At 38.7% G+C, this 25,456-nt stretch overlaps 1 protein-coding gene across 1 annotated transcript; it reads right to left on the bottom strand.

Moving 5' to 3' along the window:
* Positions 1 to 12,911: 12,911 nt before the first annotated feature.
* Positions 12,912 to 22,787, bottom strand: hyal6 (hyaluronoglucosaminidase 6). Its single transcript, XM_063479062.1, has 4 exons — positions 22,653 to 22,787; positions 16,637 to 17,590; positions 16,184 to 16,273; positions 12,912 to 13,637 (listed from the first exon to the last, which is right to left on the bottom strand). Exons 2-4 carry the CDS (start codon positions 17,555 to 17,557, stop codon positions 13,149 to 13,151), a joined length of 1,500 nt encoding a protein of 499 aa, XP_063335132.1. The 5' UTR covers positions 17,558 to 17,590; positions 22,653 to 22,787; the 3' UTR covers positions 12,912 to 13,148.
* Positions 22,788 to 25,456: the final 2,669 nt, after the last annotated feature.

Genomic DNA, 25,456 nt, shown 5'->3' with positions numbered 1-25,456 from the left:
CAGAAGGTTGCTGAATCAATCCAAGCTCTTCCTGTACATGTGTAAGTATCCTCGGGCTGTGTGTGTGTGTACCAAACAAATACTCAGTTATAAATAACAGCACTGTATGAATGCCTGTTTGACTGGATCAGTGAAAACTGTAGTACAGGTGGCCGCATTATTCACTGTTTCAGAGAGCAGTGCAGCATAACAGATTTTTGTTATATTAGCAATTACAAATGTGAAGAATATGTCTTTTGACATATTTTTTATCACCTAGGAACAATTTGTATTAGAGTGTTGATTTTTTTCTTGACTTGCTCACCAAAGTAAAAAAACAAAAAAATGTAGCTACTTCTATGTCAGAAAGCTTATTTTCTCTGCCATGGGCTGCACATGTGCACTGACACTGCTACACTACTACCTGCAAAATGAATATGTAAAAATATGTTTGTTTGTTTTTAACAATAATGAGTGTTTACTTGAGAAAAAGAACTAAACTAAATGATGTATTACTGCTAACTGCTGAATTACAGCATTCAAGGTTTCAGTGCTTAAACTCCAGTTCTTATGCCTGTTTGGCCAAAAGACAGAAAAAAAGAAATAAAAGGAGGACCCATGTAAATATTAAAAAATATTTCACAGGTTATTTGTAAAGGCCCGTGTTTAGAAACAATACCTATGTTTTAAAATTAAGTGACTTCTAGCAGTTGTGCACGAAAGGGTGTAAGAATAATGTGTTCATTTTTCTCTGGCAAATTCTGAAGAAATATGTAAATATTGACTTTTTTAGAGCTCTGTTTTAGTAAATCTGAGAGAGTGTAAGGTAAGTTTTGGTTTATTTTAGAAAACAAATACCACCAAATTACCAATCAACAGTAATTCATTTGTGTACTTTTTCCTTTATAACCCTGGCTGTACTAATAACAATCAGTGTCTTTCTTTGATACTGAGGAAATCTAATAGACCTCTGCCTGTCACTGTATATTGAGGGAGCAATTGTTATGGAATAGAACTTGCTAGAGACTGCTTATTTTCAAGGTGTCTTTATTATTAACTTATGTAGTGGTAGTTCAGTTCAATTTCAATTCAGTTTTGTTTACCACCAATCCACAACAGTAGTACAAAATAAAAACAATATTAGAGAGAAATCCAAACAATCAGAAAATCTCAAGCAAGCATGAGGCAACAGTGCAAAGGGAAAAACTCCCTTTTAATAGGAAGAATCCTTCAGCAGAGTAAGGGAGGGGCAGCCATCTGCCACAACCGGTTGGAAGTAAGAGGAAAAAAAGAGACAGGATAAAAGAAAAGCTATAGGTGAGAGTGCCAGAGTTTAGAGAAGCAGAGTTTATTAATTACTAATGATTAAATATAGTAGTGGTATATACACATAAAGAAAATGGACAGAGATGAGTGAAAATAAAATAAAATAATTTCATCTTGTGAAGTCCCCCAGAAGCCTAATCCTATTGCGGCATAACAAAGGGAGGATTCAGGGTCACCTGATCCAGCTCTCACTATAAGCTTTATCAGAATATAAAGTTTTAAGCCTAATCTTGAAACTGGAGAATGTCTGCCTACAAATCTAAACTGGGAGAGAGGCCTGATAGCTGAAGGCGCTGCCTCTCATTGTACCTATAAAAGTGCTAGGAACCAAAACTAAGCCTGCTGGCGAACAGCAAAGTACTCTTGTGGGATAATAATGTACTATGAGATATTTAAGATGTAATGGGGCCTGATTGTTCAAGATTTTGTTCATTTTAATTCTGAATTTAACAGAGAGCCAGTGAAGAGAAGCCAGAATAAGAGAAATATGGTCTCTCGCTTTCTATTCTCAATTAGTGCATTCTGAAACAACTGAAGGCTTTTCAGGGAGCTTTTGGAGCAACCTGATAACAATGAATAAGTTGTGTGTAAACTAGCTTTTCAGCATCACTAACACAGGATTTGTACAATTTATTGTACAGATTAAGTTACTAGTATGCCCAATTATATGCAGAACAGGAAGCATTACAGCAAAGCATTATGTGAAACAAAGACTACAAAATGAGGCTTGAGTGGTCTATCTCACCGTATCCATGGGAAAATTATACTTTCTGTTTAAACCACCACAGACCAGTCAGAGGGCCAGTGCTTGCCCCTGTCTACTGGAGAAAGTGTCAACAATGGGCATGCAAGCATGGCGCAATGGAAGAAGGTGGCCTGGTCTGAATCACATTTCCACTGGATGTGGATGACAATGCTGAGATACTTCAAATCCTACCATCCATGTAGATTTTTTCTTTGACATTTACCACCTACCTAAGCATTGCTCCAGACCATGTACACCCTTTTATGAAATGGTATTGCCTAATGGTTGCGGCCTCTTTCTGCAGGATAATGTGCCACAAAGAAAAGTTCAGGAAGGTTCAGGAATTGTTTAAGAAGCACAACAAGTTTGAGGCATTGGCTTGGCATCCAAATTCCCCTCATCTTAATGCAATTGAGTATCTGTGGGATGTGCTGGACAAACAAGATTGATCCACTGAGGCTCCACCTTGCAATGTATAGGACTTAAAGGATCTGTTACTATCATCTTGGCACCAGAAACAACAGCACACCTTCATATTTTTCTTTATATATTTATTCTATACTAAAACATTAATAATAAGCGGTATAGCACAAAAAGCTTCAAAGGATATATCCTCAATAATAAATGGGACCTATGGTTTATTACTGTATGTGAGTGCATTAGTTTTAGTTAATACTAATTACCTAGTAGCAGTTAATACTTCAGTCATAAATCCTTACTAAATGTCAGTGTTACTTAACTATTGCTAACATAGCTCCAATGTAATATTACACTTCTAGACCAGTGTTTTAAAAAGATCCAGAGAACTTTCTATAACACTTACGTCCTGGTGTAAAACCAATCCTATAACCTCCTTTTAAAACTCTTCAACTAAAAGCTCAGAGTTTACAGTACATCTCAAAATAAATGTACAAGCATTTCAGCTTCTAATGTACACTGTGGTGCACCAGTATTTTTTTTCCCTGTGCAGAAAATTCAAATGGGTCATCTCATACAGGACATGCCAGTCTGCTAGTTTAATAAGTATAACCACATAAACTTAACAGCCCTGAAGAAAATCAACTCAGTCAAACAGAGAACATGAAATCTCTGAGGTCTCAAAAGTCATTATTTTCTTCTTTCCCCAAAGTAAAGTGCAGCTGTTTAAAGCAGTATCACCTTGTCTCCACATTCGTTAATTTGTATTCTCCGTCCTCTGCACAGCAGAGTGTCACTGTGCTAATTAAATGATATTATATATATGGACCTGGCACTTTAGCCAGGGCTGAAATTCCAGTGGTTAACCACACATATTTACAACAAGGAGACAAAAGTCACAGGGAGCCCAATTCTTGCAAGCCCCTATGTTTAATATGGACATGGCTTTTCTCTTTTAATGTTTTTTTCAGACTACAGAGTAAACCATCCAACTAAACAGCATTTACACGAAAAAATACAGCTACTTTGTATTCGTGGAGAGACATGTCATTATGGAGGAAACCATTCTTTTACTGAAAACTGAAACATTTGTTTTGTTTATTCACTATCAGCTTCAGAGCATGTTTCTGATGAAGCTTCTTTTTTCTTTTATACAAACTTAGCAAAAACTTAGCCTGGTTTTCACTTAAATTCCAAGTAACTGTGAGTACGATACTCCACTTGTTATCTTTGATAGAGTGATGTGAAAAACAGGTCTCACTGGCCTGAAAATATGTATGGGAAAATATGTTTTTAGGCTGGCTGCTGATTTACAGTATATGACATGAACTGGTGGTATGCGGAAATTGGACCCAAAAGCAGACTTATTGCACAAGTAGAAACATTTACAAGATTTATTTACAACAAACCTGTCAGAGCTTCGCTGTGTGGAGGTGAGGAAGAGCGCACCCAAACGCGAGACTCACGGGTTGATGAAGGCTGGAGTTAATTGTGAAGAATGGATGAACAGAACATAAGGTGGCTGAACTGACTGAACGACTGACTGACTGACTGACTGACTGACTGACTGACTGAATGGACAGACACACATGTGGGAGAGACAACGGCAATGACAAGACCATGAGCTGGAGAGAACTGATGACTTAAATACACAGACTAATAAGGATGATAATGAGAGACCGGTGAGTACACAGCTGAACATAATCTGACTAATGACACATGGAAGTAACTGGAACAGCAAAACAGGAAATGAAAACGAGTGACAAAATAAATTGAACATGAACAAACTGAAAACGATGGGTCAACGATGCAGGAACCCTGACAAAACCAAAACTAAGTGGTCAAACATGACTCGGGCTGTAACTTTCACAGAGGACCTAGAGTCGAAAAAAGGCAGTGGCGAGAGAAGGTTTGCATAAGAGTGGAACACACATAATGGGGAGCTCTGATCACATGATGGCGTGATGAACTCTGACTGAAACGAAGCAGGCTATGACTGTGCAGGGCTTGCAGGAGGCTCTGGTAGTTGCTGCCCCTTGAGCTCATGTAGAGGGGAACCCACTGCCTTGGTCCCTGTAGCAGGTGGTGGTGTGGAGACCGCAGATGGCTGGGCAGGCTTGGCTGAGGCAGGAGGCGGGACTCGCTGAGGCCAGTCTTGTGTCTAACAGACCGATGCCTTCCGCCCTCCGGCTCGGCTTGACTGGGCCAGAGTCTATATATGTATATTTGTAAAAATACATATACACATATAGAACATGGAACAGAGTGGAAAGATAGTCTCTCACTCAGAGAACCAAGGTTACAAAGTAACCATGCATTCTGTAGAGACCCTGCTTGAGCACAACCACCTCATCCACACTACTCCTGTAAATGAAAAATTTTGTGTTTCTTGATATCAGAACTTGTGAATTTATGAGTGTTCAGATGTGAGGATCTTTTCTCTTGGCTTGTCCTATACATTTTTCTGTATTTGCTTCTGAACACATCTTTCTTCTCTGTCTTTTTAAATCCAACATACAAACACATACAGTATACATTTCAAAGGTTAACACTGAAGCCTGCAAGACATTTTGAAAGACAATGGGGACGTGCCATCAGTTTAGACTGGGTCTTAATTATATGCTTCGCATTGTTGTGTAAGAGGGAGCACTTTGGGGGGTGTGAACAGAAATTCAAGCAACACTGTTTGGTGAAGTTTTTTCACTGTTTGTGTATTTTTTGATGCTCTATAGCAACATCTTTACAACAGTTCCTTCAAACAAAACTGTGTTTACTTAAGCAAAATAAACAGTTTTCAGGGTAAGCTAGCTTCAAACTAAGTATCCCTAAATAATTGAAGACTGTTCACATTAGAACAGAGGAGCCAGAGAGTTGGAAAAAGTATGAAGTCAGTTAAGCTCAAGTCTGACGAAACAACACAGCACACACTGGTTTGGAACATAAACTATATAATAGATAGACTTTGCCACTATGACATCTAAGGTTTCTGTACTCCACACACTGAAACATCATGCTCATTTTTCTGTTGCCATATTTTTTGTGTGTTTGTTCTGTGTTTTGTTTTTGTTTTTGTTTTACCCAGAAGTAACTGTCAGGATCTGGGCAACACAAGGAGGCCAGAGTGAGTTAAAAATCTTCACTAACAAATCCTAAACAGGGGGAGCACCAGGAACATGGGAAAGACCTGAGGGAAGCTGAACTGACATTCCAGCAAAGGACAAGGGTAGACTGGGATAAAGTCCAAGAAAAATAAGTCATACATTTACAGTTTTTGCCCGTTGCTTGAACACATTTTGCAAAACTTCGCTCATTGTGCCAAAACTCTAAACACAAGTAAACATGACACAACACTGGGAAATATACCTTTCACATTTGTGCCAAATTGAAACTCTACTCTCAAAACCTAAACTCTGCTATCAAAACCTAACATACCTTTGTCAAAATGTAACTCTGTTGACAAAATGACACCTACTTGCATCATATGCAAACACTTTCAGATCAGTGGGAACACACTAGTCTACTTTATATAAAACACTGCAGTCTTTGATTTTCATTGTTTATTCAGAGGGCACATTTTCAAACAACCAAAAAAGCAAATAGGCCTACTCAATATTGTACATTGCAGTACCATGAAGTCAGATAAAGCAAAAAACAAAAACAAAAACATAATACAGTAATAGAAAAAACACTATACTGTAAACACAAAAAATCATGACAATTGTGCATACGTGGGCTCATGGATCCCGCCGTCTGTTGGCGTCCTCCCCCAGAAGGTCTTCGAGTCATTCTAGAGAAATACAACCACATATTGTCATAGGTTTGCTTATTTTTCTTACAGTACTTTACTGTATATACTGTATCATCCACTGTACAACACTGTACTTCAATATAAGTAATCATGGTATGTTTCACAAAAACTACCACTTTGGCTGCAAAAGAAGCATTAGCACCCTGCAATACCCTGTACACTTGATATGGTAATGTGATATACTATAGAACAGTGCTATAGAAACCATCTGAGTAGAGTAGAAGGTAGAGAGGTGACGACATACCTGTTTTCTAGTTGGAATGTTCGTATTACAGATGCCACTGTGAAGCGGCTTAGATGTGGGTGGACTCTCTGCCCAGCTTCCCTCATGGTCAGGCCATGGTTGATGACATGGTCCACCAAAGTTGCTCTTATGTCATCACAAATATGGGTCCGTGCATGGCCTCTTCGACCTCCACCTCCTCTTCCTTCTCTTCCTCTTGCTCTCCCTCCATCCATGCTTGCAAAGTTCTTGAAATGGCTAAACTGAGGGCTTTTTGTAGTTGGCTAATTGGTGTTCAGTTTTGCAAGTAAGTGCATTCAGGTATGTATTTGAGTGGTTGCAATTACCCGATGTGTTTTATATTTTGGATACATGTGTTTTCCAAATGGCACCCTGAAATTTCATTTTTGAACGAAGTGTCTTATGTATGAAATAGAGTGTAGTATGCAGGACCATGTGTGTTGCATAAAGGAGTAAGTGTGTTGCATAATTGCAACTAGAGTGCAAAGCAGCGCTTTTGCTTAAGGAATGGGTACATGTGTTTGAGGTATGGTAACAAAAGCTTCAAGTTGTGTTACTTTAGTCTAAGCATGGGTTTATAGTGTTCAAGCAATGGGCAAAAACTGTAAGAGTTATTAGTTCAGGCTTTAAAATCCAGAAGTCTGGTTCAAAATCAAAAATGTACTCACTTATCAAGATATAGTATTACAAAATTTTTACACTTTCAAAAAAGTGTCTTCACTTTGAGAAAGAAGAGCTTTTAATAAAGTACAATTCAAGCCTTTGGACAACGTCAGGAAAATTGAAAGACATACAAATATTACCTCAGTCTGTGTGTGTGTGTGTGTGTGTGTGTGTGTGTGTGTGTGTGTGTGTGTGTGTGTGTGTGTGTGCGTGTGTGCGTGTGTGTGTGTGTGTTTATGTGTGTGTGTGGTTTTGTGTGTGTTTGCGTGTGTATGTGTGTGCTGAGGGGCATTTTTTTGAACTCCTCAGGCAGTGTGATCCCGACAGCACATTCGTTTCCACTACCTCTGCAGATGAAAGGCACATACCATGAACCCAAACTACCCTTTCTTCACCTCCTCATCCCCCTCACTCACTCAGTCACCCATGTGCGGAAACCCCAGCGTCGGCTGGCTGTCGTGGTCATAGGCTCCTCGTGGGCATATGGACTTCATTACGGAAATGGCTATGCTCAGACAGCATGGATCCTACTGCTGCTTTAATGACCTCAGTTGTAATGAGGCTTTGAGACTGAGAAGGAATAGTTGGCTAAAAATGGTGCCTGGAATCAATACTTACCACATGATATGTTGAGTTTCAGGGTAAACAAAGTTGATTTTCTTCAGAAAAATTTGCCAGGCACTTACTTCTCCACTACTACGATAATTTAGTTTTGAAAGACCAGGGACTGAGAAAGCACACTTGTGCTTATTGGAGAAAAAGGCCATCAGTCCTTCAATATTTGGGGAGTTTCAACTTTCAGAGCCAATTCAAATAATTTCCATTTTGTCATTGTTACGTTTAGATAAATGTTTTCAGTCATGTATTTGTTAATTCAGTTAAACACTAGAAAGACAGTAAAACATTGTTAACTGGCTCTAAAGAAAAAAATAGCTGTGTTTTATCTGTGAAGCTATAGTAACAAACATTGAAACCTCTGTGCTGTGATTTGCTCTATAAACAGACTGAAACCTATCAAATATGTCATTGTTTTAAAGATATACTGATACACTGATATACCTATAGCCTTTCTGATTCTTTATTTAACAAGGAAGATTTGATATTGGTTTTTAATTACTCGGTATCTTAGTGTACGAGTTTCTTTAATAGAGTTTTATCTACAGTGCTTAACAAATTACACCAACACCCAATGTGAGGTTGTTGCCACAGCTGCCATAGATAAACAGTATTAGTGATTTTAAATATTTTATATGTTGTTGTAATTTTATGCCAAAATATAATTATTGTTGTTATCTATGAGTATTCAAATGTACTGTTGCCAACTTTTTTGGTGGCAATGGTCGTGTGGAAACCTCAGGCAACACAGAACAGGCATGACACATAGGATCCTCTGGATACACCAGAGGCTGAGGCTCCTTAGCAGAGACTCCAGCTGATGGCGAAGCCTGGGGCTCCTCAGCAGAGCACCCAACCAGCTTTACTAGAGACAACGACATCAGCTGCTCCACCTCAGGATTAACCAGAAACCAGAGTTAACTGGACCAAAGTTTACTGGAGATTCCAGCTGAGGTACAGTCTCTGCAGTCTAGTCTTTATTGCTTTTATGTTGGACCTGGAATCAACAAGATGTGTGAATCATTTGGAAGTTTGTGAATGCTATAACTGTAATCATCCATTGGATGTCACTGGTAGGCTCTGTCTTTGAGGCTTTGAAGCTTCAAATTTTTTGTTGATACAACCAGGAAGAAGAAATACAAAATACAAAACTAGAGAAAATCGAGACATCCCAAACATCAAAATGTGCAGTTACATTGTATTATGGACATCAGAAAAGCTGATTTTAGGGAAAGCCTTTGCAAATCAGCATCCTTGAGAGTTCAAAAGGAGGACGCTGAAGGGTGCGAAGCCTAAATCGAAGTCCCATGGGGGAACTGAGGATCTAGACCTACAAGTTGTCGGCCTCTAGGCACCTTTTAGAAACTGGGAGATCAGACACGATTCATTCCGACTGAGTGCTGAGCGTACAACACAAACTGCCTTAATCGATGCCAGCTTACCTCGTTGCCCTCGTCCAGCTTGGACTGCAGAAACTGCAAGATGGTTTCCACTGTGGCCCCATGGGGTCCAGCAGGCAGTTTAATTCCAGGGGCAGGGGGACCTTGTTTCCATGACAGTATTTTAATTTTCTCAAAGTTATCAGTTTCAGTAACCATGCCATGTGCGTCAAGGAATCTCCAAAACACCTCTTGCATAACAATGTGGCAACAAGTGACAGAATGACAGTGTTTACCCTTTCGAACAGGCCTTAATCTGTTCTGTCTCTCAGCCTGATGTCATCAAAGTGAATGAATAATCTTTGGATTACAAATTTCTCTCATCTTAACCTTTAAACTGTGAAATGATCAACAAATGTGTTTGATATTGCATGCTTTTTTTTTCAATCTCATCATACTGTGATGATGTGTATGACACTTATTTACTTATTTTCACTGAAACAGTAGTCCATCTCTAGTGTAGCAGTATCACAAACTCTCCATTCTACATTCAGACCTTTATTCCTGTGAATTGTAGAAGTACCAGCAGTTGTATCATTCACTTCTTTTAAATGTATTTCAGTAGAAAGGACAAAATTATGTGTTTTCCACAGGGTTTATCATTATCTTTGCTTCTAAGCCAGAAATGGATACAGTTTAGATCTTTTTTTTTCTTCATTTCAATGAGTTTGTAAGGTGAGACCATCTAGATCATCAATTGCTGCTGTTTGGACCTTGTTAACTGCTTGTGTACAAAGAATGTAAATGTTTAGCTGCATTGACTCCCCGCCTGTAATCAGCAACTGTAGATACCACGAGTGGAGTGGCAGTAGAAAGATAATAACCAGCCAATCACAGCTGCAGACCCTAAGCTCAGATTGTAATCATTAACTCTACTATTTACATCATTTTTCTTTAAGATTCTACAGTGACTTTGTGAATTATTCCTGAAAATACTCCACAATAAATGTTTTATTTCCTCCTGTATTAGCAATACGTCTTAGAAACTACAATATTTCTAGCATGTTAAACTGCTACACACTGATTTTTCTGATACTGGTCTTTTCATTGATTTGCTGATATTGAAAAAAAAAACCTTTAGATAAATATCAGCCAGCATTAAGGCCCTTCAGAGGTTCAGTCCAGTAAGCTGGAGATCAGTGTTGATTTGTTAAACAACAAAAAGGTCACTGACAGGAAACTCATGTTTAGTCTCTGCCAGGTTTACTTGCAGACACGCTGAACATCCACCATGAGAGCTGACACTGAACTACAGCTGATTATGGTTATTAGTTCAAGTGCAGGAGCTAACTAAAGTCTGAGGTTTTTAAAATTACTGGTCTTTGGTATCTGTGTACTTAACACATATTGAATGATGAACCCTAGAAGTTTATTTTCTAAAGCAGAGGTAGGATACAGTACTAAAAAAAAGGTTGAACTCTTTAACTTCTTGGTCTCATTGAAAAAGTTGAAGGAAACAAACTGCAAAACACTGTCTTTGTTATTTTTTTAAATCAGCTGTGCTGATGATGTAATTTTTGTCTGTTCTAACAGGTTTGTGTTAAGGAAGTGAGGAAGATTATAATGTTAGAAATATTAGAAAACAAAGGGCTTGTGATATGCAGATGGGGAGGGTCTTTACAGGGCTGTCACTCATCTTAATCCATTAACAACACTGACAGAAGCTTGCTGCGAGAATAATTTAGTCATGTCAGCTTCAGCTAATTATATTTTATGGACTAATTCTCTTAGAATTAGTCTATAAAAAACAAATCAGTTCTTGTTTGGATTTGACTGATCTTTCTTTTCGAGATACACTTCCAAACAGCTTTCCTGCACTTATGCTATTTATTGGTCATTTACTGGAAGCATCATGATGATGGCAGAGCGCTGGGTTGTCTAAAGTGTCACTGTGGACTCAGTTCATCATTGCTGTTGAAGTAGGTCTCAGCTATGACCAAATTAAGAGAAAGCCTGCAACGCTAACTCCAATCCCCTATTACTACTTACCCTCTTGCATGTTTACTAATTACTGTGTTATTTCACACTAGACCACTTCCTCTTGTCCTACCATCCTCTGCTCCTCTAGCCTTTATGATCACCTGGATCCCATCAACATCTTACTTTAATAAAAATGAATTTCATGTTTTGTGTAATATTTTTCTGATGCAGTCTCACAAACTCAAAAGTGCCTGATGTTTTTGGGCATGCTTAAAATTATCACCACAACTTTAATATTGTGTGAATTCAATTTAAAGGACAAGTGTCATCTCTGGAAAGAAACTGCGGTCAGTTGCATGTGTTTGTGAATTTTCAGCTGTTCCATTACAGCTGAATGACTGCTGATTTCAAATTTATTTCAAAACCTTAATTCAATGTCAAAAGTACAGTATGTAACATATAGAATGGTGTCCATTTTTTAGAGACCATCAGTAATTTGTGGTCTTCTGGAACTTGTATTCTCTCATTTGTTCCCTTAATATTTATAGCTGCATACATTCACACTCATTTGTTGCCAATAGTTTTGTAGTTTTGGGCAGTTTATTCTAATTTTTGCACCTTTTTCTGTTTTTTTCACATGCGATTTCTGTTACTGAACTAATCCTGCCTGCTGGCTCTCCTCATCTCATTATTCCCATTTGCCCCCTTCTGAATGCATTATGTTTAATAAAGATAAGCTATTTATCAGTGATCTGAATCATTTACACATTGGAAAACTTTACGTATATCACTGATAGTGAGAACAGATAATTGATTTTAGGCAGAACTAATTCCTGGTAAACTCTCTATTGCTTGGTTTAAGTAACTAGACTCAAACATTGTGAATTTTTTATGAATAGATAAACCATCACAAATACATTTCAAAACTACATAGAACCCAAAACACAATGGTGGTTTAGAGCTACCAATTTGTTTCACTACTTTTTAGGTAAAGAGTGTTTGTTGTTTCAAAATGGAGAAAATGAAGCCTGATGCGTAATCCTTCGGTGGACCTAGAGAAAAACAAAGTACATATGTGTGTATGCTCTGCTTTTCATTGGCTTCAGTAATGACCATTATAACAGCTTTAAAAGCCTTAACTTAAACACCTCCTTGACAGCCTGTGGAAATTTTTGATAAACAAGATAAGATAAATAAGTAAAAATAAATAATAATAAGTCATCACCTATCCCAAGTAGCTCCCATTTGGAACAATCCAGATATCTGTCCAAAAATTAGAACCTACTGACTTTTGCATCATGGCATGTAAACGGGATTTTAAAAAATCAAGAACATATTATTCAAGAGAGAAACTTTATTTAGTTGCAAGAATTTGTATCAAAATATGGAGTTAGTAACAATAAAGTTCTTGAATACCAGCAACTTAAATTCATCATACAGAAAAAGTTTAAGCCCAATCCACTGAACTTAGAAAAGCCTATATGGATTGCAGAGTTTTTATATTTCTCTACTCCCAAATTATTATCATTTTCCCTTCAAATGCAAAGTAAGAGCACCTTAAGGCAATTTTTGTTGTGATTTGGGACTATATAAATCAAACTGAATTGAAATGAATACTGGTCAGCTTCAAAGAACTGTCAGGTAAAACTAAAAACAAAGATCAAAAAACAAAAACTCAAAAATATTGTTTTGTGGGAACATTATGGGAATCTAAATTTGCAATTTGTGACATAACCCCCCCCCCCCCCCCCCCACCCAGTGTACATTTTTCCTGAATTGAACTTTAACACAGATGCAAACATTGTTGCCTGGATCAGACCACGATCAGACTGAGCTTTGCATTTATAGGCCAAATCTGAGAATTTCTCATTTTTTTTTAATATAAACAGTTTTCTTCAACTAGGGGACATTGGCATGAACTGTGGCGGATCTCACTTGTGGTTTGGCAAAGACTTTACAGCAACTCTCTGGTCCTAAATAAAGTCTTTGTGTCTACAATATGAGAGACTTGATAATCAAACAAAGTCCCAGGAATATGATAACACATAGACAGAAGAAATGGAGTGACAGGAGGAGCAGGATGTCTCCCAGCAGATTGATCCCCTGAGGGCGAAGTACCGGCACAGTGGGTTGGAGTGGGGGAGGAAGAGGAAGAGGTGGCATAGTCTGAGGTACCTCACAGTAAACACCTGTCCAGCCCTGGTAGCACTGGCAGGTAAACTTTTGCTTCATGTCCAGGATGTCGTGGTTGTTTAGGTGGCCACTGATGTGAAAGCGAGGGCCGCTGGGAGCTGAGTTGTGGTGAATGTGGAAGAAGCGTGGGTTCAGGTGTAGGTAAGTGTCTGAGTCCAGGCTCTTACGGATGCATCTGCCGTTCTTTTTGCACAATGCTTTGCTGCACAGCTTAGCTGCTGATGTGACATTGATGACATAATGTCCCAGAGGACCATTGATGTACTTCTTCACCATTAGGCAGTTTCTCTAGGGGAGGAAGGAGAAATTCTAAGTCAAATGTATAAGACATTTATTAGAATAATATATTGTTTTTAATTTTCAACAGCTTTGTCATCACCATTAGCTTTTTTATTCCCTACTTTAAAGACATTTTCTTGTGCTGAACTGTCATAAAATATAAAGGTTGAGGACTAGAAAAGCACTAATAAATTATGCCCTCTAATGACTAATATATTGCTTTAAAATATGGAGATGATCCAATGAAAACTAAAGCATTTGATTAATTTGAATAACCCTGACCTTTGACCTATGACCTTGAAGCATTACATACATGGAGTATTTTATTATGTTTATCCCTGTAATTTATAGACAAACATGCAGCCAGTTCACGTCTGGAAACAACTAGGATTCTGCAGAGAGAATACGAGTTAGTGGCTCAAAAATCCCGGGGAGGGAGCATGATTGAGAGCGCTGGAGGTTTGATTATGATATAAGAAATAACTCTTCTGATAGGAATCACTGAAAACTGTGCAAAGGGTTCTGAGGATTCGGACTTGGGTGCAGCACAAGACTTATCCAGAGGACAGCTGCATCATTACAAACTGTTCCACCATAAACCTGAAATCTGTGTGGAACAGCTGACTGTGCGATGTGCAGAAGTACACAAAACATTATTTACCGTCAAATCACAACAGTTCGAGTTATTATGTTGCTCTGTGTCACGTGAGTAAATATGTGCATCACTCTTTATTTTAAAGAGCACACTGCAACATTCAGGCATTAATCTAACACAGTAACACTTTCATTTGTTACAGATTCAGCAGAGAGAAGATGAAACAGAGTGAAACAGAAAGAAGCTCGTTTCAAATCATTTCCCCTCTGTCTTATGAAAATGGTATTATTATGGGGCTCACCTCTTAATGCGCATGAGGACAGAGTGAAGAGTTTTAGGACAGAGCCAAAGTTTTGGCAGTGCAATAGGAGCATTGAGCCATCTGTGCAAAGTGCTGATTAGTCACTCATTCTGATAACGTGACTGGTTAAAATATTCTCCTCCTAAAAGTGAGACTCTTGCAAATACATATACCATAAGGCCAGCCACCAAATTACTCTTCATAACTTTCAGTCACAAAACTGACACTGAGCTTCATTATGTTAACATCTAAAGAAGTCTTTCGGCTGCTGCAGACATCAGTAAATCTGGGCCCAAATGGGCCTTCTTCTTTAAAATACCAGCCTTTATTATGAAGGGATATTTTCACAGGGTGTTTTTGTTTATAAGACCTCCATAAAACAACAGAGTTAGAACACACTCTGGCATGTTTGGTAGTCCATCTTCTTGTAGTTTCAATATAGCTAACATCAAGGCATCACATTGGAAACTAATGTTAGGTCCTTGTTTCTGTGTTTTCAGACAGTAAAGGAACTGCACAGAAATTAGTGTGATTTTTTTCTGCGTTTTTTGCATGTACCACAGTGATTTTGAGTGGTGGTGGGCACTGCAGACTTTTCTTATGTTTTTCCCCCCTTTGGGTTGCAATGTAAATTGTCATGCATTTGAGCTTTGACATGTGGTGTTTGCTTTTTAAATATATTCCTTGTAGTGCTTCTCGTGTCTTTTATATGTTAGGCCACTCACTGTAGTGCAGTACAATTAGTTTTATTTTAGCATTTAACTTATTTTAGAAGGAAGTTCTTTTTTTATTGTTTTATTTGGTGCTGCTTTTGCACATCAAGAAAAACTTTAGCTCATTTTGAAAATGGTGGCAGCAAAATGTCTCAAAGGTTGGGACAGAGACATGTTTACCACTGTGTGGTATTTTTCCTTTAAATAACAGTCTGTGATTTTTTGGGATCTCTAGAGACCAGTTGCTGGACACATGGCTTCTTCTTTGCATTATAGAGCTTTAACCTACATTTTTGAATAGCATCCTCATTACCATCGTCAATCCCAGCCAATCCACCTTAACTCTTCTATCCCCTCTGCTGACGGTGGCCTCTAGAGGGTTTTCATAAAGTCGTCCTTCTGATGGGCGCCTTCATTACCATTGCCAGCCTTCAGTAATGGACACAGAGGGCCTTTGTTGGTACCGTCAGTCCAGCCAAGCCTCCTGAACTCCTAAGGTGTCCCCTCACCTTTGCTACTGCCAGCCTTTGGTCACGCTTCCCGAGTTGTCCCATCATCTCCATTCATTCCAGCCTCCAGTGAAGCTCCATCTCTGGCACTGCTCCCCTGGTCAGCCTCCTGAAGTGGCTAGTCTTCTCCCCTGACCTCTTGGCCCGGCCACCGAACTATTTTGTCTCCTCTGCTCACCTCCTGACTGATCCGGTGGCCAATGAACTATTTCATCTATGTCGTGGGCCAAGCAGTCAGCCCCCTGAATTGCTTCATCCCTTTCCCCAGGCCACCTCCCAGCCCCCAGAACTGCCTGATGGCAGCCATCAAATTCAAAATGAGCAAATATTTTTCTTATGATAAATTTTTCTTTTTCTTTTTTTATTTACATTTTACACAGCTCCTCAAAATTTTTTAAATCTGTGTTTCTATTTTTGTCTGCATGTCTAGCAGTTACCTGTGATCGAGCATACTCTGAGGATCCCCAAAGGACGACACCTGATGCTCCCAAGGCAGCGCTTTCCCCAATAGTATGAATCAGGTCACTCTTAAAGAAAAGGACAGGTGTATATTTTGCCAGTAAACACTGTTAACACTTCAATTTATGATGCCTTTAAAGAGATCCAGGAATTCTTTATATCCACCATTGCACAATCTATTAATGTTCTCTTGTCTACAACCATCTTTGTAGTAAATAGTAGAATATGTTAACGTCAAAAGGCCACTCAAAGCAAAGCAGAGATAATTGTGAAGTGGATCATAAGGAAAAAGGGTCCCCCAAACATCGCAAAATATTGTAGTATGTTGTATACAGCTTAATTATTAGGCCAATAGACACTTTTTTGTTTTTTTAAATGTTTCCAGTTGGCACGCACACCATGAAGGTGTAATTAAAGAGCTTAAGGCCTACCTCTGACAGAACTACAAAGGTGTAGGCATAGAATGGTCGGGAGTAGACAAACACAGGCAATGTGAAGTCCGTACGTGCAATGGATGCAATCCTCATAGCTTCCTTGACTCGATAATGGACAAACTTGACTGTGTTAGAGGAGGACTTTAGCTCATAGTCTAGGTAGATGGATGGATAGAGGGCTGTGCTCTCCTTCCAGAGCCATATCAGATGGTCATTGCGAACATGTTCAACATTTGGACATTCCCCAGTGTAATGTTGTGGATGTTGTTTGTAGCCATAGTTGTAGCAGTCTGGAAACAGATAAAACCCCCACAGCCCACCTGGTCTGCGACCTTGAGCCAGTGCCAAGGTCAGATTCATGAAAGCTTGTCCAGCTCTCTCAAAGCCTTCCTTCGCTTCCTTTTCAACTTTGCTCTCTGGCCAATTTGGGTGAAGTTTTCGGATCTGTTCCCTGGACCTTTTGCGGTAGATGTCTTTAGAGCCCCAGTTTCTGACCCACTGAGGCCTCCAGTTCTCCCAGTCAATGACGCCTAAGCCTCGGAAATCTTTGTGGGGGATCAACTTGTCAATGTCAGCCCGGGCTTTTCCAAGATGTTTGGAGATGCTTTGGTTCTGCGGCAGGCCACCATTTATTGGGATCCCAGAGTTCGAGTAGTATGGGTAGTATCCCAGATGGCTGTGGTAGAAGATGGTGACATTTGGTCCACTTAGAGTTTCATTGAGGTTTGCTACAATATCAAAAATGCTGAGGTCCAAGTCCACCTTGAATCGAAGCCGACATGACTCAGTGGGAGCATTCCAGACTACAACGAAAGGCTTATGAGGTATCAGAGGTGGTTGGGTTGGTTTGGTCTGGTCACCATCAACTATGCAAACCCATAAGACCAGCAGCAGGAGATGGAGTGGCATTAGCACCATGGCCCTTGATTCCTCAAAGAACAATTAGTGGTCCTGCACAGAGAGAGAGAGCAGATATTACATTTTCAGAGGGAAAATAAATGCATTATGAGCTTCAATGAGCAGGAACAATCATGAAGCACATAAGCGATGAGCACTGAAGTGAATGCTCTAAATTCCCCAATAAAGCAAGAAACAAAGCTACCTTGTTCTGCAAAGAGCAATGGAGTGAATATTGGTGCAAATCACAAGAGAGAGAGAGAGAGAGGGGCTGGTAAAACCACTCACTTTTTAAACATTAAATCCACCAATATGAGATAGTTTGAGGAAAGTCTGTGGTGAATTAGCAAAGTGTCCTATCCATTAAAAATGCAGAAAGAAATCAGAAAAGCCACAGTAATATTTTGTCATGAATTTAAAACATAGTTAAATTTAGTAGAAAGTTGTTAGTGCTTCTGGAGGCAGTAAATAACTTCTAAATGGGGATATCATCTTTTCATAAATAAACTTAAATACCTAAAAAACTTAACTGTTATTTACTACTGCATGGCTCAAACACACTAACCACAAAATGCAGACATACCTGTGAGTCATGGTGCAGGGGACAGTCGCATATTCTAAAGGTAAAACTAGCAACAAGCTTGATTTATAGTCACTCCACTGGCTGTATGCATGCCAACTGTGACATCACCATTTATGCTGGTATTGGAAGGCAATTTGCTGCATGCTTCTTGTGAATAAAAGAGATTGCACTGAGGAAATTAATGATGAAATAAATTAAAGTACTTACAAGAAGAATTGAAATATGTTCAGTTGATGTGCCTTATTATTCATTCACTCTTCTATAGGATTATGGTCATTTAAAAACTACCTTTTAAAGTATTAAACACTGATCTTTAAAAAGTTTTATATATTTTTTTTTTAATTGTATTAGAAATTTCATTATAAAGACCTCGAAGTACACTTTGCAAGTCCTCCTTTTTGCATTAACTAGTTCAACACATTGTGGTCTCTGCTAACACAATGATGGTCATCAACCCAGCAACTCTCCTCACCCATCGTATCATAGATTTGCTACATGAAGGAAAATGAAGCACAATCCGAACAGTTTAACAATAAATATAACTCAAAACACAACATGCATATTATTTTAGTTAACATTTAGAAGTTTTGATACTGCAAATGCTTACATTGATGCTTTCCCACTAGCCAACCAAATTAAATATTTATACATGATGATGGTAAAACGCATAGACTTCAGTCAAAGCATAAGAATGTTTTAACAGAAATGATTGCAGTGAAATTAAACATTTAAGTGGTGCTTATTTGACCTGCAAAATAGTAAAAGTGAATCAAAACTAGGTTTCATGAACTCAAAAATGTAACAGGAACTCATATTTAACTTAACAGTTTAAAAACTATATAATGCCTTTAAGTAAATATCGTACAAATATGACAAAGCTTGAAAATAGGTTGTCTGATATTTGCCTTTTCATAATCTTTTCAGTAGTGTCAGAATGAGACACTTACTTACTAAATTCTACAAAGTATGTTTGCTTTAAATCTACAGTAGAAACCCCATTGTATATATAGTCATGCACACATGCAGTAGGACAGGCAAACTCTTGTTTAGCCTTTTTCAAACTAAGACTGTTATTTTCTTCGATCACTGTTCTCTCCAGCTTTTTATGTTACACCATCATCCACTAATTGCTCTTGGAACCCCTCACAAGCAAGTAATCATATTTCAGTTTTTCCAGAGTTAGGGGAAAGACATTGTGGCCAGTCTCTTAGGAAACATGGGTACTGAGGTTGCCTCCAAGAACGCATGGAAAATCTCCCATCATTCTTTTTTCAGGACTGTAACCAGAGCAGGGGAGCAGGAAACCACTGGTGGGCTGAGGCTTCTCTGATCATTTCTGCTTTACATTCATCTAAGAAAGCCCTGGATTGTTCACGAAGGATTTTAATGGCACAAGAAGTGTATGATTTCAGTAGTTTTGGATCAGTAAGTTGAGAACTGCAGAAGAATGTGGTAGAGAAGAAAGCAGTTACGGTCACAAATAAGTTGTTGAAAGATTATCAGAAAGTTTCCTCCCACTCAGATTAAAATGCATTTCTTTAGGCAGTGTGTTTTGCACCAGCTTCAATATCCTGCAGACTGAATGTTTTTTTCTGGTGATGCTGATCCAAGACAAGCAGAGTGTGGTGAAGGCGCTCAGGCTGGTCTCCAAACCACTGAAAGCAGGAACCCCTGGAAACATGGTGAACTCAGACCACAAGAAAGACCCCCCAAACACAAGATCTGAGTATAAACATCCACATGAGATTCAATTTTATGTTTCATCACAGATAAATGCAATGGAACTGTGAGTGAGAAGCAACCGAATTCATCTAATCCACTGATCCAGACTGGAACAGGGAGTAAACTGTTGTTGTCATCTGTCATGATTAACAGTTGGTTGATCCACCCCTTTGATCTAGATTTAAATATCTAAACAACTATAAACTAACTATAACTCCTGGATATTTGGTATTAAATTTTGGTCAAAACTTGATTGGGCACAAAATGGATCCAAATTAACTTTGTATATTTTTTCGTAAGGCACTCATTACACATTTTTAGGGAAACAAACTGCTTTGAAATGTGATTTAGTCACTGGTTATCACTTGGGTGATCTCTCATTTCATCCAGTTTCATCAACAGGTTGTTCACTTCATTATTTGTCTTTGTTATCAACTTCCCACTGGCCTCATCTCAGAACTCATTCTGGGTTTATAGCTTTAAATATTAACATATTCAACTCTAATAATGACCTCACTAAAGATCTTTTTTTAAAAACATTAGCATTATTATCCTTACTGTGTTTTAATATACCCACCGATATTGGTTTTCAAAGCATTATTTAAAAGATTTCAATCATAATGTTGAGCATATCAGCATTCTGAAGTTAGCCCTGTGCTTTGAATAGTAGAAGTAAAGTAAATAAAGTGTATTTATATAGCACGTTTCACAGACAGATGTGACAAAGTGCTTCACACGAGAGGTAACGAAACACAACACAATCATAAATGCATCATAAAAGCCCTGGTCTAATTATGTAGACCATGTAATGTCCATGTAAAATTTTTAAATGAAATCTAGATCTGATTGGGAGCCGGTGTAGCAACTTTAAAGCAGAAAATAAAATAAATTTAAAAAGCAGATTCTTACTATCTGTTTTAAGTTTCGCTCCCAGGAAAAGCTTAATCACAAATAACAACTAAATTACTGAGGCTACGCTTCTGCAACAGACCTAAATCACCCGGTTGCTGTTTAATGTCAGACATTGAACTGTCCGGTGCAATAATCAAGGTTTCAGTTTTGTCTGGCTTTAGCTGTAAGTAGGTGTTGTTCAACCATTGCTTAATGTTTTTTAAGCAGTCAATCAAAGCGGAGAGTTGGTGAACTTCAGAAGGCGACCAGTATGGCTGAATATCATCAGCCAAAAGATGATAAGAAACATCAAGAAACTGCTGTATTATCTGGCCTAAAGGAAGAATGTATATTAAAAACCGAATAACTCCCAGCACCGAGCCTGTAACTCCAGATAGCACCATTCAGACATAATCTGATTTGCAGACACACTAAAACTCCTATCAAAATAGACCAAGAGTGAGAAGGGGCGGCTCACTAGCAGAACAAGAAAGAGGCTTTGGGGAAATTTAGGCATTGATCTTTAATCTTATCAACTAAAAATTTAAGAAAAGACACACCAACACTGCACTGGTGCACACAGTAAGCACAAGAAGCGAAACACCATATCGATGCATGTAATGTTTGGCCCATCACTAGCTGAAATGTTAGCAAGCAAGCAAGCAAAAGTGCTTTTTTGATAATGCAGATAATGCATTGCTGTGACAAAAAAATCATGTGACTAATGACAATGTCGTGCGGAGGAGAGGCTGAATTGTGTTCGTCAGGAATCATATCTTGTCTTAGGTGTTGTTTGTGTGTTTACATTTTTGGCTCGTTATCATCCACTGTACTACAAAGCAGTAAAACAGCCACATTAAGAAAAAATAATAATTTGGGCCATTTTGAAAATAAAGTCAAAATTTCAAGATTTAAGTCAAAATACTATTTTGAGAAAAAAGTCAAAATACTATTGTTTTGTCCTGTAATGTTAGATATCAAACTGCACCACTGGAGGTTGGTGCAGTTTGTTGTCCAGCAATAGTCACGATTGCAAACCGATAAACATACATGTAATTTCCTGCTGCATTCAGTTATGTAATTTTATGTGCTTTGTTCATTAAAAGGCACTTGTTCCTTACTGAGGACTTAACTATATAATAAATAATGGAGCCCTGAAATAGAGAAACCTGATCTGAAAGTGATACATGTCACTGAATAAAATACACACTAATGAACTTACTTTAAAACACATTTTAGTATACTTCAGTGCTAAATTATATACCTGTTACTTCCGATTTTTACTGAGAAAGTTCACTGGGAAATATATCATATGATCTTTGTAAACAACAAAATGCAAATGCTTAACCTGCAAAGAGAGTGAGGCTAAGCGAATTTTGTCCAAATGGAGTGTAATTGCAATAAACAGTTTCTTTCTTGTGAATATTTTAGATAAGTAGTTGCAAAAATGTTTCTTCCATCTCTGTTGTCATGCTATGTGATGTTAGCATTGCTGGAAGCTTGAGGCAAAGTCATATGTTCAGTAATGTCTTAGCCTAACATTGTCAATCTGGCAAATTGTCAATTGAGTTGCCCAAAACTTGTGACAACCCAGTACCTACATATGATATAGACATTTTTAACTGTTATTGAATGATGAGTCTTTTTGTCTTTTCACAGTGGGACAACGTCAAAGGACAGTAGCTCACTGCCAGGCAGCACTAGATAAAACAATCACAACTTCCCACAGTCTCGGTTAAGGGCAACTAATGATTTTCCACTGTTTTGCTGTTTAATGGCCACTAACTACCAAGCAAAACTTCACACTATTAGCAACTATGGAAATACTGATTCCTTGTCTAGTATCTGCTATTTATCGTTTGATGAGGTAAAACAGTTTAAAGAACCCATAATAGCAATTTTCTTGAATAGATTACATACCTTCCCCTTCTTTATTGAACGTGCTTCAAATTAAGACCTGTTGGTGGATGACTGCCTCCTCTCTTGGTGTTGTAAAACTCAGAAAATCTCCATCTGATAAGCTGTGAATGATCTCTTTGTCTCTGCACCCAATTCTTTTGGGTCCCTGGGGTGATATCAGGGCAGAAATGCCTGAGTATTGTTTTGTTGTCCCCTCCTCCAACGTTACTCAATACTCACAAGGCCATCTTCATAAAGAAAGTCTTTAATAAATGCAACATATTACCAACAGTTAGGATTAATTCATGGAGGGGTTTTGTTTTGAGAGTTTTCTAAAATGACCAATTTTAGATTTTAAGGAACTTAAATTTTTAATGTGAAGAAGAGAACACTTTAGAGCAACAGACGGTCAGAGCATCTCCATGACCATGTTAATTTACTCAGTCATGGTCAGAGGTGGAGAGTAACAAAGTACATACCCTTGATTAATGTATTGTAGTAGAATTTTTAGATATCTGTGTTTTACTTGATTATTTTTCCTTTTTATCCTTACATTTTCACACCAATATCTGGACTTTCTACTCTTCACAATTTCCAAACAGGCTTATTGCTTTTGGTTTAAGACATTTTGAGGGGAGTCATTTTTTCAAGTCACTGCATGCCTTTAAACAATCAAACTTTGAGCCTAAACAGTAATACATGAAAGGCAATTCTATTGGTGTATCAAATCACCAGAGGTTCTCATATACAAAGAGATGAAAGAGGCAAAACCACATAATTTATGCATAATTTTGTCACAGTCCGTCGGTCCTCAAAGTGTGATCTGCCATTTTGTTTTGCATTGTTGTTGCTCCCTATACTCCCCACTCCTTTCCCAGTGTGTGTGTGTGTGTGTGTGTGTATGTGTGTGTGTGTGTACGGGTTCGTACTATCCTGGTGGGGACCAAAATCTGACTTTTACTATCCTGGTGGGGACTTTCTGCACCGTGGGGACCAAAATCCAGGTCCCCTTGGGGTTGAAAGCAATTTTCACACTCAAAATGCGGTTTTACTGTCAGGGTTACAATTAGGTTATGGTTAGGTTTAGGGTAAGGGTTAGGGTTAGGCATTCATTTTTAATGGTTAGGGTTAGGGTAAGGGGCTAGGGAAAGCATTATGTCAATGGGATGTCCCCACGAGGATAGCAAACCAGACGTGTGTGTGTGTGTGTGTGTGTGTGTGTGTGTGTGTGTGTGTGTGTGTGTGTGTGTGTGTGTGTGTGTGTGTGTGGACCAGATTTGGTGCATTGTCAGGACGTGGCCTGTTTCCCAGTGTGCCTTAGTTTTTCGCCAGCAGAGTCAGACCAACTCCACAGAAGAATCTAAGGTAGTTTTCTTGATGGCTCTACTGCGAGGAAGAGCCTTAAAATGGGGACCCAAACATCCATGTCTTATGAAGAATTCTTAAACAAATTCTGGAATGTGTTTGATAAAGGCTCTAATCCATACTCAGCGACTCACATGCTATTTTCTTTAAAGCAATGTAAGAGGAGTGTTGAGGATTATTCACTCAACTTTTGGATTCTGGCTGAAGAGACAGGTTGGGAGGAAAAGGGCCTCTGAGGTGTTTTTCTGTACTTTTTAAATAATGAACTGAAGAAAGAATTAGCAGCTAAAGAATTACCTGCTTCCCTTGATGCTCTAATTTCCGTGTTTGTACACATAGATGACCATATGCACCACCCTAAGGGAGTCCAGCTCCGTTCCCATAACATTACTGGCCTTTGCAGATCAGTTTATTAGTGAGGATAAAACAGGAGTAACACATTTCCTTCTCTGTGTACCAGTTAAAAGTCTTGCAGCAGCATTTTGGACCAGCAGAAGATGTGACAAGGATGACTGGCTAATACCAAGGTATAACAAGTTACAGTAATCCAGCCAAGTTGTATTAAAAGGATGGATTACTGTTCTGAGATCATTTTTTGACAAGATGGGTTCAATTTTGGCCAGTTGCCTATGCTGAAAAACCTGGATTTCACTACTGCTCTCACTTGACTGTCAAACCAAAAATCACTATCCATTTTAAAACCCAAATTGGTGGCAGTTGCCTTTCCATACTGTGCTAGAGGGCCAGTGTCCACATGAAAATAACCCACCAGTGACACCTGGCCGAATAGACAGAACCTCTGTCTTAAATTTTAAAAAAATTAAGAGTGAACCAAGTTTTCACTTCCTCAAAGACAGTCATTTAGCACTTGAATGGAGTAGTAATTTTTTTCTTTTAGAGGCATATAAACCTGCATCTCATTTGCATATAAATAGAAAGCAATTTTGTGGCTCCTAAAAATAGAGCCAAGGGGCAAGCGATATCGGGGGAAAAGCAGAGGTCCAAGTATTGATCCCTGTGGTATGCCATACGAGACTAGAGCTGAGGAGGATCTGAAATCCAAGAAGACTGACACAAAAAGTTTTCTTAGACAGGTAAGACCTAAACCACTGCAGAGCAGTACTACAAATGCCTACACAGTGTTCCAAGTGAGATAGTAAAATATTGTGATCCACCATGTCAAAGGCAGCTGTTAAATCCTTGAGAACGAAGACCACATGATCTCCTACATCTGTAGCCAGGAGGATGTCATTAACAACCCCAAGCACAAGATTCTGTGTTATGCAGAGATTTAAAACCCATCCATCCATCTTTTTCTGGTTATCTGGGGCCGGGTGGTGGGGGCAGCAGCCTAAGCAGAGAAGCCCAGACCTTCTGCTCACCAGCCATCGACCTCCATCCTCCAGCTTGTATGGGGGAACACCAAGGGGTTCCCAGGCCAGCCGTGAGACATAACCACT

This window comes from Pelmatolapia mariae, linkage group LG7 (genome assembly GCF_036321145.2).
Source record: "Pelmatolapia mariae isolate MD_Pm_ZW linkage group LG7, Pm_UMD_F_2, whole genome shotgun sequence".
Lineage (NCBI taxonomy): Eukaryota > Metazoa > Chordata > Actinopteri > Cichliformes > Cichlidae > Pelmatolapia > Pelmatolapia mariae.
This window is presented reverse-complemented; position numbering and strand designations above follow the sequence as displayed.